Source organism: Prionailurus bengalensis, chromosome B3 (genome assembly GCF_016509475.1).
Source record: "Prionailurus bengalensis isolate Pbe53 chromosome B3, Fcat_Pben_1.1_paternal_pri, whole genome shotgun sequence".
Classification (NCBI taxonomy): domain Eukaryota; kingdom Metazoa; phylum Chordata; class Mammalia; order Carnivora; family Felidae; genus Prionailurus; species Prionailurus bengalensis.
The window spans coordinates 139,567,562-139,583,775 of NC_057355.1; the positions used below are offsets into that span (position 1 = coordinate 139,567,562).

General features: G+C 50.1%; 1 protein-coding gene across 1 annotated transcript in view; it reads right to left on the reverse strand.

The window, feature by feature from the left end:
• Nucleotides 1-11,232: 11,232 nt before the first annotated feature.
• Nucleotides 11,233-16,214, reverse strand: part of ATG2B (autophagy related 2B) — a 76,379-nt gene continuing 71,397 nt past the window's right edge. The window contains 1 exon segment of the mRNA XM_043556964.1: nt 11,233-16,005. Coding sequence (XP_043412899.1) covers nt 15,775-16,005 — 231 coding nt within the window. The 3' untranslated portion in view covers nt 11,233-15,774.

The following is a 16,214-nucleotide window of genomic DNA, read 5'->3' on the forward strand; positions in this document are numbered from 1 at the left end:
CCCCTGGAGCTTTTCCTGGAGAGCAGAGATTGAGGTCAACAAGCAGGATCCAGCCTGCACATGGGTTTAATTTAGATCACATTTAATTTAATTTAGGTGTTTATTTATTTTAAAAATATTTTTCTTCTTTTTTTTAATGTTTATTTTTGAGAGAGAGAGAGAGAGAGCGTGCAAGTGTGAGTGGGGAAGAGGCGGGGCGGGGTGGGGAGGGGGGACAGAGGATCCGAAGCCGGCTCTGGGCTGACAGCAGAGAGCCCGCTGTGGGGTTGGAACTCACTAACCCGAGCCGAAGTCAGACGCTTAACCGACTGAGCCGCCCGGGCGCCCCTGGATCACACAGTGTTTAAAAAAATATTCGGGGGTTGGTTACCAGTTATTAATTCCGGATTAAAGTCCCGATTTGGGGACTCCCTTTGGCAGATCTACAACACAGGGTCTGCCTTCCTTCTGGGGCTGATATTTATTGAGTCTCTACTTTGTGCCTGACACTGGGGCAGGCGCCGAGAGCACAGCAGGGCCCTCCTGGAGCTGACCTCCGGGTGCTCCACCCCAAGGCACCGATTCTCTGGCCCTGACGACAGGGCACCCCTCCATCGGCTACAGCCCCCTGGGCAGAGGCCGGACCCGCCTCCCTGTTAGCGTCCCTGGCTCCAGCACCCCCGTGGGCTCCCACTTTCTCTCTGCGAAGGGCCCAGTAGAGACGTGGAGCTTCTTCCCTAAATCCAGCTCCAGCTGTGGGCCTGTCATGCACATCCACGGCTGCCCTGGCCCCTCCCAATGCACCCCATTACCCCATCTGTCACGGGCGCTGAGTCACCCTAAGCACCCCCGAATCCCAGCCCGGGGAGACTCCTGGGTGTTGCAACGGACACAGACGGGTTCTCGTCCTCCGGAGATGAGTCACGAGCTTGACGAGGAGCAAGCAGGAAGCTTTGTCCTACATGCCAGATAGAAAAGGCTTTACATTAAATTAAAATGAGTGCGTGTCAAAGCGGGGCAATCTGGATAAAATCTGAAACAATGTGCTGGTTCTGACATTGGACCGTACGATGTAACCATTAGGGGAAACTGACTGAAAAACACAGAGGATCTCTCTGTGAATCTACTACAAGGTTTAACAAGGAAGATACCATCAGGGTGAACCCCTCCACTTTACAGATAAGGATGCTGAGGCCCAGAGGTAGGCAGACACTTTCCCAAGGTTACCCAGTGAGCCGGACTCCCGGGACGGGGTTCTGTCTAGACCCAAGGATGCCAGCTAGACTGCGAGGTCAGAGCACAGGGCTCAGTGCCAGGGATCCCACCATGGGAACTGTCCTCCTGGTGGCAGACTCCTTGTACCCGGGGCTGGATTTGAGATCACGAGCGGGAAGACAGGCTTACTTTTCAGGAATTTCAGGAGACAGGAAAGTTTTAGAAGGGTCAGTTGGGGCTCAGCAAGTACGAGAGGAAGATCCTTCAGGGCTTTCATTGACGGGGAGTTCAGTGGCTGCTGAAATAGCTGCTGGCTCCTGGGCTATATTAATAGGAGCACAGCATCTAAAATGTGGGAGGTGATACCGCATTTAGCTTAGCACTGGACAGCGTACATGAAGAGTATCGTGTCCAGCTTTTGGCTCATTCAGAAGAAAGGGATCAGACTGGCGAAGGGACTCAGTATCATAACCTTCATGACACAGTGAGAGCCTGAGAGGGCTTTCCCGAAGAAGCGAAGACCTGTGGAGAAAGGGGAACAAGTATATTTAGTGTGACCCCAATAGGACCGAAGAGGAAAAAAAAAATCCTGAGAAAAACATTCTGGCTGAGGAAAGAGCTCTCTGATAGAGCTGTCTCATGCGAGCAGGGGAGGCTGATAAGAAGAGAGGTCGTTTCTCGGTAGGAGACGTGTAATCCACAGAGTCCGCCTGGGAGGAGTTCAGGAAACAAGGGGGTAACAGAGGAGGTGAGTCCGAGCTGGGTCTTGAAGTTAAACAGGACCGTGAGGGCGTTGACCCCCCCCCCCCAACAGCCTTTGCCTCGTGTAAGATGTCAGCCAGTGAGATCAAGGGCAAGGCTCGAGATTATCGCGAGGCTCCGAGGTCGGTGCTCCCTCTAGGCCACGAGAGTCCACGGAGCCTCTAAACAGGGGAGTGTCCCGTTCAGATCCACATTCTAGAGAGATCGCTCCGCTGGAATATGTGGAACAGGGACAATGGCCTGCAGGTCGTATAAGCTATGCGTTGCCCCTCCGAACTTACAGAAATAGACCCACCTTCGCTCACAGTTCTGCAGTCGACCATACGGGCTCCTGCCGGGCTGGGCCGCGCTCACGCGTGCACCTGTCATCGGCAAACGGCCAGCCAGCTCTGCTTCCGGGGGTTGAGCGGGAGGGCACGGCGGGCACGGAGCCGGCCTCAGGTAAATTAAACATCACCGACAGATTAGGTGCGTGGCTGCAAGGCCGAGGCCCCCAAATCTGACCTCCCCCGTCCGAGACAGAACCAGAGTCGCTGAATCGTCCACTGCTTCGACTGCCCTTACTGGGTGTTTCATACACGCCGGGGATTGTGGGAGGCGGGGGTACAGAGGACAATGAGACGCCGCCCTTCTCTTAGAGAGGCCGCAGGACGCGGAAGAGACCGGCTAGGGCAGGCTGCTCGATCTATGGACGGGACACCTGAAGCCCAGCATGCTTTGCCCCGTCACGGGGTGACACCGGCCGGTGTGAGGTCTGGATGGGGGGCCAGCTCTCGTACCCTGTCTAGCCCCCTCGCCCCGTACAGTGGCTCCCCAGAAAACACTTCCTGACGATCTCACGGTTCGTGGGTTCGAGCCCCACATGGGGCTCTGTGCCGACAGCTCGGAGCCCGGAGCCTGCTTCGGATTCTTTGTCTCCCTCTCTCTCTGCCCCTCCCTTGCTCCCACTCTGTCTCTCTTTCTCTTTCTCTCAAAAATAAATAAAAATATTTTTAAAAATTAAAAAAATAAAAGAAAGAATTAAGAAGCCCACTGATACTATATATCTAGGTGACATCACCCAACCGTGCCCTCCTCAGTCATGAAGGTGACATCGTGGCCCCCATCCCCTGACTCCAATCTGCCTCGCTTAGTTCCAAACAGGCAGGAAAACTGTCCTCAAACCCCAGCTCCTATTATCTTGCCCATCTCTTCCCCCAAGGGACTCAAATTCCAAATATCTGTTACTCCTTGGGCAAAACCATGCCAATCCGATTCCCGAGAGAATGCTCACAAAATCCTTGGTAATACCTTAGCAAGTTTTGATCCGGGGTTTCTTGGCGATATGGACGTTTTGGGCCACACAGTTCTTTGTGGTACAGGGGAGGGGGGTGGCTGTCAGGGGGCATCATAGGGTGTCCAACAGCATCTCAGACCTCCAGCCTCTACCACTAGATTGCAGAAGCCCTCCCCCAGTGCGACAACCAAAATGTCTTAAGATGTTAATTACCAAATGTCTTCCGGGAGCGAGATCGCCCCTACCCCGAGCTGAGAACCACATTTTAACTCGCGTGACCTAGTTATTCAGCAAGGGCCTCAAGGAAAGCCTGGTGATCTGGGGGGACTGCTCGGAGGTGGTGGGGCTTCAGCCCTCGTAGGACAGAACAAAGGGAAGGGGAGAAGCCACGGGGCCAGGTCCGCACAAACAGGTCAGAAAGATTAAATAGCCGAGCATATGAAACCACTGAGAACCACCTCCGGCATGCATTGCACACACAGTAAATATTTGCTGGTATCATTACAGCTGTCTCTCCTCCAGCCCAAATAGTGACACGGGTTTATAGCAGCGTGCCACAGATCTGGGCATCATTCCCTGGTGCTCAACAGTAAATTCCTCCAGTCAAGCCCTGTGGCTTCTCCCAAAGTCATTTTCTCTCCATCAGCCTAGAGCCAACCTTGGGGTGGGGGGAAGGTCTGAGGCCGGAAAAGGGGAAACAAAGGAAGCGAAGAATGAGATTCAATTATAATGTGCGAAGGATCAACCCTGTAAGTAAAGACAGGATCCGACAGGACTTGGCCAAGGGTTAGGTGATGGAGAAGAGCTTAGAGGTGCGGAACGTGATCTTTATTTAAAGTGCTGATATTGGGGCGCCTGGGTGGCGCAGTCGGTTAAGCATCCGACTTCAGCCAGGTCACGATCTCGCGGTCCGTGGGTTCGAGCCCCGCATCGGGCTCTGGGCTGATGATGGCTCGGAGCCTGGAGCCTGTTTCCGATTCTGTGTCTCCCTCTCTCTCTGACCCTCCCCCGTTCATGCTCTGTCTCTCTCTGTCCCAAAAATAAATAAAACGTTGAAAAAAAAATTTAAAGTGCTGATATTTGGGGGGTGGCTCGGTCGGTTGAGCGTCCGACTCTTGATTTCAGCTCAGGTCGTGGTCCAGGGGTCATGGGATCGAGCCTCTTGTGGGGCTCTGCACTGAGCACAGAGTCTGCTTGGGATCCTCTCTCCCTCTCTCTCTCTCTGCCCCTCCCCTGCTCACGCACACTCTCTCTCTCAAAATAAACATGTTTAAACATAAAGTAGAATAAAATTAAAATACAGTGATGATGTTTCGGGGGTCACCTGGATGGCTTGGTCTGCTTAAACGTCAAGACTCTTAACTCAGCTTGGGTGTTGATCTCAGAGTTGTGAGTTCCAGCCACCAACAGCATGGAGCCTACTTTTTAAAAGGCTGATGTTTTGAGGTGCCTGGCTGGCTCCGTTGGTGGAGGACGCCATTCCTGATCTTGAGTTCAAGCCCCACGTTGAGCACAGAGCTTACTTAAAAATATAAAGGCATTACCTATTTAAAAACTAAAACTAAAATGTCGATGTTTTGTTGATCACGGATGTTGGTGCATTCATTTGTGCTTTTTAAAAGCATTGCACTAAATTATTATCTTGATTACTCATGCGCCAGGGCCGGCGCATCCCGCCTCCCAGCCCCGAGGGGCGGGGTGACCGGGCTAGGGGGCTGCATTTCCAGCAAAGAAATGAACCTTAAACAGGCTTCTGTTTCAGACTCACCCTTAGATACCCCTGCGGGAAAAACAACCAAAGATCTTTATCTGAATATAAAACGCATTTCCATTATTTCATGCCCTAAATATTCCCTTATCAGCCTGTTGTGACAACCACACCAAGCCCCAGGCATTGAGAGTTGGCCCTGGTGTGTTCTACCACCGAGGGGAGTATTTCCAGGGAGAAATTGTGAAATAAAAAGCCATTTTTGTGTTTAATTTAAGCAGTGCCCTCCACCAAGAGGACGCCTGCCACGGGACAAGCCTGGCGAAACGATTGGGATAGTTAGGATTTTTCCCAAACCTTCCCACGGGGCGCGGGGGTCGGACTCCGCGCAGGCTCAGATGCGCGGCCGATGCGGGCTGGCTCCGAACTCGGTAGTTGCTGAACCGAAGTTCCACTCGGGAAGGGAGCGGGCGCCCCCTGCTGGCCGAGGGGGAGGCTTGCTCTTTCCCCACAAGGGATCCTGCACAGATTTCCAAAGCCCTTAAAAAAAAATTTTTTTTTTTAATGTTTACTTACTTTTCAGAGAGAGAGAGAACGAGCAGGAGAGGGGCAGAGAGAGAGGGAGACACAGAATCCACAGCAGGCTCCGGGCTCTGAGCTGTCAGCACAGAGCCCAACACGGGGCTCAACCTCATGAATCGACAGATCATGACCTGAGCTGAAGTCAGATGCTCAACCGACTGAGCCACCCAGGCGCCCCTCAAAGCCCCCCTTTTTTTTTTAAAGGGTTACTTACAACAGATCAGTTCCAAAGCCTAACAGAATATAGAAATGGGAACAGGCAATGATTTCTCTGGAACGCGGTTGTTTAAAGACGTCTTCGGAAGAAAAAGATGTTTTAATGATTAACCTTGCTAGCGGGTATATGTTAGTAGGTACCACCTCAACCAGACGGCAATTGGCAAACAGACACCCAAATTTTAAATGGGTATATCATTGACTCGGTTGTTCCCCCTCATCTGATGTGTTGAACAGATAAGTCACGGAGAATCTGAGACGCAGCAAAGTTAAATAACTTACTCAAGGTCAGTCTTTGGGATGGAGAGTGGCTAAAACCCCGATTCAGCAAGTAAGACATAAAGGCTAAGAAAATGGCTTTCAAAGTGAAAGCCCGTATGAAGATTACTAAGAAGGGTTTTGAAGGGACCCCTGGATGACTCAGTCGGTTAAGCGACCGAGTCGTGGTTTCAGCTCAGGTCATGGCCTCACGGTTTGTGAGTTCGAGCCCCACCTCGGGCTCTGCGCTGACATCGAGGGGGCTGCTTGGGGTTCTCTCTCTCCCTCTCTCTTTGTGCCTCCCCTGCTCGTGCTCTCTCCTCTCTCAAAATAAATCAATAAACTTAAAACAATAAAAAGGGCTTTGAAGAAAATAGTATGTGCTGAAGGGGAAAATTTAAAAAAGTAAAACTTTGGTTCATACTGAAATGGAAAAGAGAGGTGTTTATGGGGCTCCAGGAATGTCCCTCATAAATGAAGGGAGATTTCTCACTGTGGAGTTGTTGCCACTGATACTGAAATGAAAATAGAGTGGAGTGGAGAGGGGGATTGAGCCTAACTTGTCCCAAATATTAAAGGCATTCTGGAGTAATGGCCTTGAGGTCTCCAGCCCTCTAAAATTAATTGGGCCACATCTGGGCTGACAAATGCTCCCATTAGGGTTTTGGAAGCACAACCAGAACCTTGCAGGGCACCCGGCTGGCTCAGTCGGTTAAGCGTCCGTCCAACTTCGGCTCAGGTCACGATCTCACAGCTTGTGAGTTCAAGCCCTTGTCAGGCTCTGTGCTGACAGCTTGGAGCCTGGAGTCAGCCTCAGATTCTGGGTCTCCCACTCTCTCTGCCCCTCCCCAGCTCATGCTCACTCTCTATAAACATTAAAAAAAAACAAAAAAGGCTAGTACCTTGCACCAAGCGGTCATGTTTCCCTTTATACCTCAGTGGAATCTAAATTTAAAAGCATATTTTGCCCTCTGCTGAGAGCCTAGACATTCTTCCTCTAAGGACGTGAGAGGTTTCATTTTTCTCGGCTGTCCCCAAACCCGAAAGACTTTGACTCCAGCACCTTCCTTGACTTTTATTTCCAAATGCTACCCAGGATGCACCCCTCAAGTCAAACTCCCCCGTAACCAGGCAATCCTGAACACTAGGCTAAAAAGGGAGCCGGCTCTCCGCAGTGATCCCGAGGCTTCCCCAGATCTGTTGTTTAATGCCTGGGGAAGCCAGGTCTCTGAACGGCTGTGGGGAAAGAGACCCGAGTGGTGTCTTCAGAAGCGGGTATTCCAATTCTAAAACCTCTCTGGGTAGCGCCTGCTCCTTTCTTTGGCTTTGTGATCTATTACTTGATTTCTCAAGAGCAAAACATTGATTTCCATTTGATAAGGGACAAATGGCTGGAATGATTGTGTCTAATCGATGTCTTCCCGCTGGGTTCTGAGCTCCCCAAGAGCAAGGGGACATCTTTCATCTCTAGCCTGGGACATTGCACATAGGAGGCATTCAGGAAACATCTAATGCTCACATGATACTTACACAGTGTGTGAGACACTATTCTAAGCACTCTGCGCCTATTAACTCACACAGTCCTCATAATAACCATATTATTATCGCTGTACAGGAGGAAACTGAAGCCCAGAGAGGTCAAGCAACTTCCCCAAGGCCACACAGCTAACAAGTACTGAAGCCTGGGTTCGGCCCTAGGCAGCCTGACTCTCTAAAATCTAGATTCTTGAGGAGCCTGGGTGGCTCAGTCAGTTAAGTGTCCGACTCTTGATTTTGGCTCAGGTTACGATCTCACGGTTTGTGAGTTCGAGCCCGGCATGGGGCTCTTTGCCGTCCATACGGAGCCTGCTTCAGATTGTGAGTCCCGCCCCACCCTCTCTCTCTCTCTCTGCCCCTTCCCCGCACGTTCTCTCTCTCTCAAAATAAATAAACTTAAAAAATAAAATAAAATCTACATTCTTAGCCACTATACCAGTGGCTCCCAAATTTGCACACGAGTCACCCGGGAAGCGTAAAAAAAAAAAAAAAAAAAAAAAAAAGCCCCAGGTGTTGTGATTTTATTGGTCTTGGATGTGGCCTGAGTTTCTTTTAAAAATTTTAAAAGATCCTCCAGTGATGCGGACGACTCTGGAGGACCGTGACGTGACGCCATTCTGCCTCATTACTCGGCACATCTTTCTGCTGAATTCAATCTGCACCACGTGGAACCGCTTTCAGGAGTATAAACAAGCCAGGGAGGAAAATAAAAATCCAATTCTGGTGGCGGCAAATTAACGTTGGAATGCAACTAACTGCTTATAACTCCAATCGGTAGGCGCTAACAGCACGGGTCCGCAGCCACATTCTTGCAGCGGTGTGGCCAGCGCCCCCGCCCCCAGGCCCCGACTTCCTTCTTCCCTCCTAGGCTCACAGCAAGGCCACACTGCCAGGTTGGCTTCGTGCTGGGCGTGGTCACGTGACAGGATTCGGACCAATAGCCTGCGGGCAAACGTCCCCAGCTTCCAGGCTGGCCTCCTCAATCCCCGCCTTGGAGGGGTGGAGGGGAGGCAGAGCCCCAAGATGGGGGGAGCCTGGGGTCCTCCAGTATCCTAGAGGAGAGCTGCCAGACATCGGGAGCACCTGCTGGACTTGATGTGAATGAAAAGTGGTTGGGATTTGGGGGGGGGGGTTTCATCTGTCATTAGTGACCAGTGTTCCCGGACTAGCAGACGGTGTGGCTGTGGGTGGGTCACTTCTAAGCATCGGTTTTGTCACCTGCAGAGCACGGATACAGGTGAGAGGATGCTGGAAAGCCCGGTGGCTCACAGCTGCCCCCCACCCAGGGGCTCCGGCAGCAGATGGGAGGTGGGGGGGGGGGTGATTTGTCCCTCTGGCCCCTCTGACTACTTAGCTGTGCGAGGCCACCGCTGCTGTCGGACACCCCCTCTCCTTCGGAGGCAGGCTCTGAGAACCTCTCTCTCCCTCTTCCCTCCAGGCCCTCAGTGAGGCTTCATGTTGCCTCAGTGTTGCTCAAAAAAGCGAGAAATCACCACCGCCTCCTGGCTGAGGCCCAGGACAGACCCAGAGCTGAAAGTGAAAGGGACACCAAGGTCCCTGTGGGTCTCCCCAGTCCCCGCCCACCTCTGCTGAGTCAGTTCCTTCCTTACAGCCTCCTGGGCGCCCTGAGTGGCCGTCTGCCTCCTGCCAGGACCCCCGGCTGACGCAGAGTGTGGACGCCCCGTGGTTGAGTGCTGAACACAGTCGGCACATAGTGAATACCGAACAGAAATCGCATTTTCATCTATTTTGCATATATATTTGTATTACTTCTTAAAATACTGCTAAATCAGGAAAAGAGTAAAATTGCATCGAATAAAGGACTTCAAGTACTAAATCGTGTGATCTTGGGCACCTAACTTTGCCCCTCGGCTTTGTTCTCAACGGCACAGTGACCAGAGGGTTATATGACCCCTAAGGTTCATTCGTTCGTTTGCTCGCTCATCCATTCACTAGGCCCTGATGCCTTGGTTCTGGGCAAGGCCTGTGCCAGGCACCAGGTGTATGTGCACCCTGCCCTCACGGAGGGGGTCAATCAGGAGTGAAACAAATCCGTGTGGGTTCGTGAGAAGGACCACAAACGTCTGTTATGTTTTAAGGAGGGTGTGCGGGGACGGAGAATGAAGTAGGTAGGGTGGCTGGCCCGGTCTGAAAATGGTAACCTTTAAGCTGTGATCAAGAGGAAGCAGGCAGAGCATTCTAGAAAAGAATGTGGGAAGGCTCTTAGGCCCTGTTCTCACTCCAGGCTGCACATGACCTCCCCGCGGTCTGTCCCAGGCGGGTGCTGCCGCCCAGGGGACACTTGGCCATACCTGCAGACATCTTTGGCTTTTGCAACTGGGGAGCGGGTGCTACTGGCATCTACTGGGTCAGGCCAAGGATATTGCTAAACACCCTAAAATGCCCAAGAAGCCCCCTCAACGATGGATTACCCAGCCCCAAATGTCAAGATTGCTAAGGTGGAGAGACCCTGACTTAGCCCCATTCGCAGATTTTTATTTAATTGGTGCAGAGTGGAACCTGAGCTTCAGCATTAAAAAAAAAAATCTCCAAGTGGCTCCAACCCCTGCAGCCAGGGATGCGGCAGAACCGAATGACTAGCGCGGCCGGTGCTGAGCCAGGCGAGGGGAGAGAAGCTGGAGGTGCAGGGGAGAGACGGAGAAGCAAGCTGTTCTTGCCTTGGGCTCAAGTCCTCAAAGGGTCGCGGATCTCCATCTTCTAGCAAAATTCCTTTCTTAGTTTCCTCACGAGTGACGAGTTTTCACTAACTCAGACAACTGTGCAAGTTCCCCTCCAGTGATGTCTTAGGATGGGCATGGGGTCTGGGAGTCAAGCCGTGTGACCTTCGGAAAGGTTCCCTGGACTTCTCTGAACCTGCTTCCTCCTCTGGAAACCAGGGACTGTAGCAAGCGCCTCTCCGAGGGGCCCTGAGGGTGACAGAGCGCCCAGGCGCCACGAGCCCCGGGTCACAGAAAGCATCTCACAGAGGCTGCTGGCCCTCCTTCACAAGAGCCCTGTGTGGAGCATGATGGGACTTTCCCCTGGCAGCTCAAAGTGGATGGTGATGTAGTGACATCCGTCACATCAAAACCTCTTTTAAAGCGTTGCCTTTAAAAGCGTTTAACAGGACATCTGGGTGGCTCAGTCGGTTAAGCGGCCGACTTCGGCTCAGGTCATGGTCTCGCGGTTCATGAGTTCGAGCCCCACATCAGGCTCTGTGCTGACAGCTCGGAGCCTGGAGCCTGCTTCGGATTCTGTGTCTCCCTCTCTCTCTGCCCCTCCTTGGCTTGTGCTGTGCGTGTGTGTCTCTCTCTCTCAAAAATAAACATATCAAAGTGTTTCTTTAAAATATCTCTTTTATAAAGCTAAAAATATTCCTCCAAATAGAACAGATTTATCAAGTATTTAACTAGGTCCCTAAGACTGAAACAGCAAGGTATGTTTGCCACAAGTCCACATTGTAGGGATAATAGAGTGATTCATGCCCTAAAGCGGGCAGGAGTGGCACATTTTAAAATTACATGCCCTACATATCTGAGAGCAGGTGGATACACGAATTTGCTATCGCGAGGACCCAGATCATAGGAACACTGTTTCTCGTAAACAGGATCTGACACAGACCTACACCCCACCCCCAAACGTATTTTATACAGGTTTCGGGAACAGTTCTTGGCGAAAGACAATAGTGTTTAAAGCAAACTCCAAAGAGTAAATATTTTAATTTTCTTCAAGAGTTCTCTTCATTTCATAATATTTTCAACAGTCACACTGACAAAAAGTTACATTTCCACAAAAATACTCATACAGCATCGGTATTCTTAAAGTACTCACATCCAAAATTACCTTAGGGAAACTAGGAAACTTAGCAACGAGTACACAACACTGTGGTGAGATTAAATTCAATCTCTGAAGTCGGGATGGATTCACAGAAGAGCCGAACTTGGCACCCCTTCCAAATTCCACCATCAAAAAGCAACCGGTCCTGGGTGATCGGCGAGTTCTATAGAAACGAGAGAAGACGAATCCAACTAGAAACTAGAAGCTGCCATTTCAAATATACAAAATACGTGTCGAACAGCAAGATAAACACATTTCTTAAAGGGGGGGGCTGCTACGTCAACAACGCACTGCCCTAGAGAGGGGTCACGGAGCCAGCCAGCGTCACACCTGCCACCTCCTGACCGTCAGCAGGGGGCACTCGAAACCAAGGTGCCCATGGTTGGCACAGGAGGCAAAGATCTCTAACACCAATGTTTTTGAAAACTGCTGACATCTGGAAATGGGAATCGTTGGCACTCAAATTTCTCATCCCAAAAGCAGCCCATCGTGATGGTGTTAGAACACCTTTTCTACCTCTGGTGTGCAGACTACCATGAAAGGAAAATACTCCCTGCGTAAGCGGGCTGATGACAGCTGTGTTTATGAAGTCTACTGAGGGGAGCAGTGTGCCTGGCTGACCCCGACGATAGGGACTTACATTGGCATCAAAGCACTCAGCTATTGTTATATGAAAAGACTAGCAGAAATGGGCTTGCTCGACAAAAGATTTTTTTCCCCTACATTAACTCTACGCTATATACATAACCTTCCTCGTTACACCTAAGACTCACAAATTCGTATTTGATTTATTCTACTTGATATCAGCTGGCTTGTCTCATCCACCTGCGGATACAAAGAGGGTCACGAGTTTTTGACAGTCCCTTCCTTTCGAGCTTAAAGAACTTTCTCGACCTGGTCCCTAAGGTCCTAAGCAGGTTAAGAGGATGGGAGGGGAAACGGAGTAACTGCTCACCACGGAACACCAGCCCTGCCACGCTTCCTCCCCACGATTCTGAGGGAAGACGCCCAATGCAGGTGTAAGAAAACGGAGACAAAGGCCAGGGATTCAAGTCGAGGCCCGAAGCTCTCCACAGCCGTCAACCCTGAAGCCAGTTAGCGCAAGTGTTCTCATTGCAAACTGCCGGACTCCGGCACCGCCCGCTGTCTCCGCGCTCTGGTGAGAGTACGCACAGCGCACAGAACCCGAACCAAACACGCCGGGACACGCGGCCCCCGCCGGGAGAGACAGAGTCGTCTAGACGGCTTAAAAACTGAACAGAGGCCCCAAGCCTACAGAATGCAGCTTTCAAAAGGGAACGATTACAAAGTAAACAGGACTTTACTGGAAAAGTGACACACACAGGAGGCAGGAAACACTGGTGTTTAGTATTTTTTTTGCCATTTTAGGCACACGGCTGCTTGGAAAGGTTTCTTAAAGCGAGTTTTGTGTTATAAAAACATCGATGTTAAATACGTGCGCGTAAGCGGGAATCCAAATTGGACCCAAACGTGGCTAAGATGGACGTTTACTGCTCTAGAAGAAACACTAGGTCTATCCTAAAAGGCAAACCTTAAAGTGGATGTCCTACTTGTAAATAACAGCAATCTGGGGACAGAGAGGGCAACTGGGAGTGCAAGTCAGTCCCCATTCAAGAGAAGGTGCCGCCATGGACTTCGCGGTCTTAACCGAGTGGTCCTCGCACGTCTCTGTAACACGGTCTATTCTAAGACGCGCTGAGGGATCTCAGTCAAGCTTGCTCGCTGGGCACCTCGGGGAGATGCCCGTTTGGCCGCCACGCAGCACCAAGCAGACGGACGCAGTCCGCTCCGTTCAGAACCGCACCTCAAAAGTTAACCACGCGGCCACCACAGCCACTCAAATGCAGCACTCGGAGAGATCCCAGATCTAGGGGAGCCCACGGCTGCCGTGGGCGCTCTCCTTCGGCGCCATCAGCGCGAGGTGTCGCAGGACTGGGGCCCTCTACCAAGCGCCACACCCCACACCGCCATTCACACACGCGTGCGCACACACACACGCGCGCGCACACACGCCCTCATCAGCCAAAAATCTCTGTTGGGCTCTGTCACCCAAAACCCCCTTACTTTACAGGCAGACGCTGAGACTGAAGAGAAATCAAATGTCTTGGCCACGTCACCTGCCTAGTGAGTGCGGACCTGGCAGCCCAAGGGCCCTGCCCAACGATCTTACTGCGTCATTGCGACATAAAAGCTGGAAGAGACTTTTTTTTAAGAGAAAAAACAGAAGATACTTAATTATGCAGAAGGGTTCAGATATGACCTACATAAACATCTCCAGTAAAGACCGTCTGGATTAAAGAGGCAACGAACAGAACCTCGAAACCGGACCTTTCTGAGGCCGGTTTCTGGTTCCCAAACAGACGCTGTGGACAGCAGGTGCAGGAGCACAGGACACGGGCCGTGGAGACGTTATGGAGATGTAGGTCAAAACAGGATTTATAAACCGAATGTGTCGAAAACCAGTCTATTTACAACTCAGAGTACAAAGACGAGGATGATTATCTCTCCCTATGCTGTATCTAACTGAACTTAAATAATCGGTGTAACTACGGAAAATGTAAAGCTCTTTTACATTTTAAGTTTAATCCAGTTTGTTTGATTCATCGTCACAGATAGCATACACAGTATGCTCTGTGTTAAGGAACCCGGAACATGGTGGGGTCGGTGAGCAGCGTGGTCGGCACGTGCCCCCAAAGCAGGCTGAGGCTTCGTGGTGATGAGCGGGTGTGGCTACTGTTTCCTCGGGATCCCATTTTACACAGACTGCATTTTACAGGCACAAAGTAAAAGAAAGTTCCGTGACACTTAAACAGGCGCTTCTCTGAGTTTTTTCAACAGTACAAAGGAAAAGAGAATAAAAATTAAACACTGTTTAACACAACTTTCATCAATGTTAAAGGCCCACCAGATTTTTGGTCTACGTTGCCCTCTTGTTCAGAGAACCTAGAGAATGAAATCAATTCCACATCGTTTTTCAAACCCCCGGCTGAGAAGCAGTTCTGAAATCCAAACTCACATCAAAGACGTGAGTCTCCCCACTCCGCGAAATGAGAAGTCCCATCATGCAGCTGTAAACACTGGACAAACAAAGTCTCCCACTTGCTTTCTGCCAGATCAACCGAAAGTCAAAAATGGAGTTCTTGCGGACGACTTCCCTCTCACTCCTAGGTAAGGATTTCCTTGCTATGAACCAAAATCAGTTTTGAGAAAGTGCCCCAGGTATCTTGGGATGGATCCTAGTACTGCATCTATAAATATGCTCTAAGACAAGCAAAATATTCATGGAAGCATAAAACAATTTTACCTTTAAATAAAATACTTTATTCATTCCTGACAGGTTATCAAAACGTACATTGTTAACCAAGTAAAAACGGTACTTCGAAATCGCTGACTAGGGCATATTTGGAGGATTTTTGGTTAATTTCACAAGAGTAAAAATCAGTTCCAATCTCCCTCTCCACACAGTCCTAACAAGCCTGCACTATCCCTGCTGAAAACTGAACATATAAACAATCATATGGGCCCCAGTTCATTATAGAGTGCACATTTTCATTTACACTTCAAATAAATGGAACTTATTACGTTTGAGTTATTAGCTTCCTTCGCCAAAAACACTCAGTTTACTCCTCTTTATATTTTGTGAAAATCTGTAAATTACGTAACGAATGTATCTCGACTTGTATTAACCTAAACGCACACGCACACACACACACACACACACACACAGAGGATAAAGTGCAACACAACAGAACACGTCTGCGACATTCACGTTCTCAAACTCCCACAGAAAGGTTTTCTGAGGAAATGGAAATCGTGTTCTCAAGTGCACGGACACTAACTCCAACCGACTAGGTTAGTTATTCCTCAGTGATATTTATATTAAGTTCCTATTTGCTTTGCTTTCCCTGGAGCCTCGGTCTCTCGTTCTCAATGAAAGTTTTGAAGCTGTGGTTCTTTTTCGACCTTGAGAAAAATCAGCTCCTCGGGGCAACATAAATGGTCCTTTCAGAGCGACACGTTTCCGAACGCTCCACTGTAACAGGCGGCTTCCAATGCTCTCTCGTCTCCAGCAAGGAGAATTGTAGCCATTTCGATAAAAGCAAGCGTTTCACTCACTCAGCAGCCAACGCTTAGGACTTCTGACACCAGCCGCCAAACATTTCTACAGGCAAGTACCAAACGAGCCCTGAAACGTCACAAGTTTTTGGTTGCGTGTTTTTTTGATATTAAATTATTTAACTGAGAAACGCTTTTGTTCCTGAGATGAGCACAATAAAATTAAATGAGTTCCCTCCGAAGCCGCCGACGGGACACTATGCTCCTTGTCCCCCCCCCCCCCCCCCCCCCCCCAGCGCTGTCTTCACGAAGAGTCACGTCTGAAAAGTCAGTCTTCCCCGTGGCGCCATTTCTGGGACTCGTCCTGCCGAACATCTGGTCTAATTTGGTTTCTCATGCCACCTAATACATTTGATGTTGCTTCTGTGGCAACGATCAGAGGCTTCACCACCGCGGGAGGAATCTGGCGCAGGACCTCGCCCACGGCGCCGGTGACCCCTCTGCTCTCGTGTTCTCGAGCTGCAGTTTCGTAAATAGTCTGAGCCGTGTCTGTAAGTCCCTGAAAGGGAGAGAGGAGAGAAGGTCAGAAAAATCTCTAAATTTTCCTGCAGTACACAGCTTTAGCAGAGTTCATCAACAGTATGCTTGCAACTAGACCAAAAAAAATACCCACTGTGCTTTTGAGATAACCCAGGATAATTATATTAATGACAAAATTCTAATTATAAGGGAAAATAAAAGGCAATTATTATGATTTAGTGTTTTGTT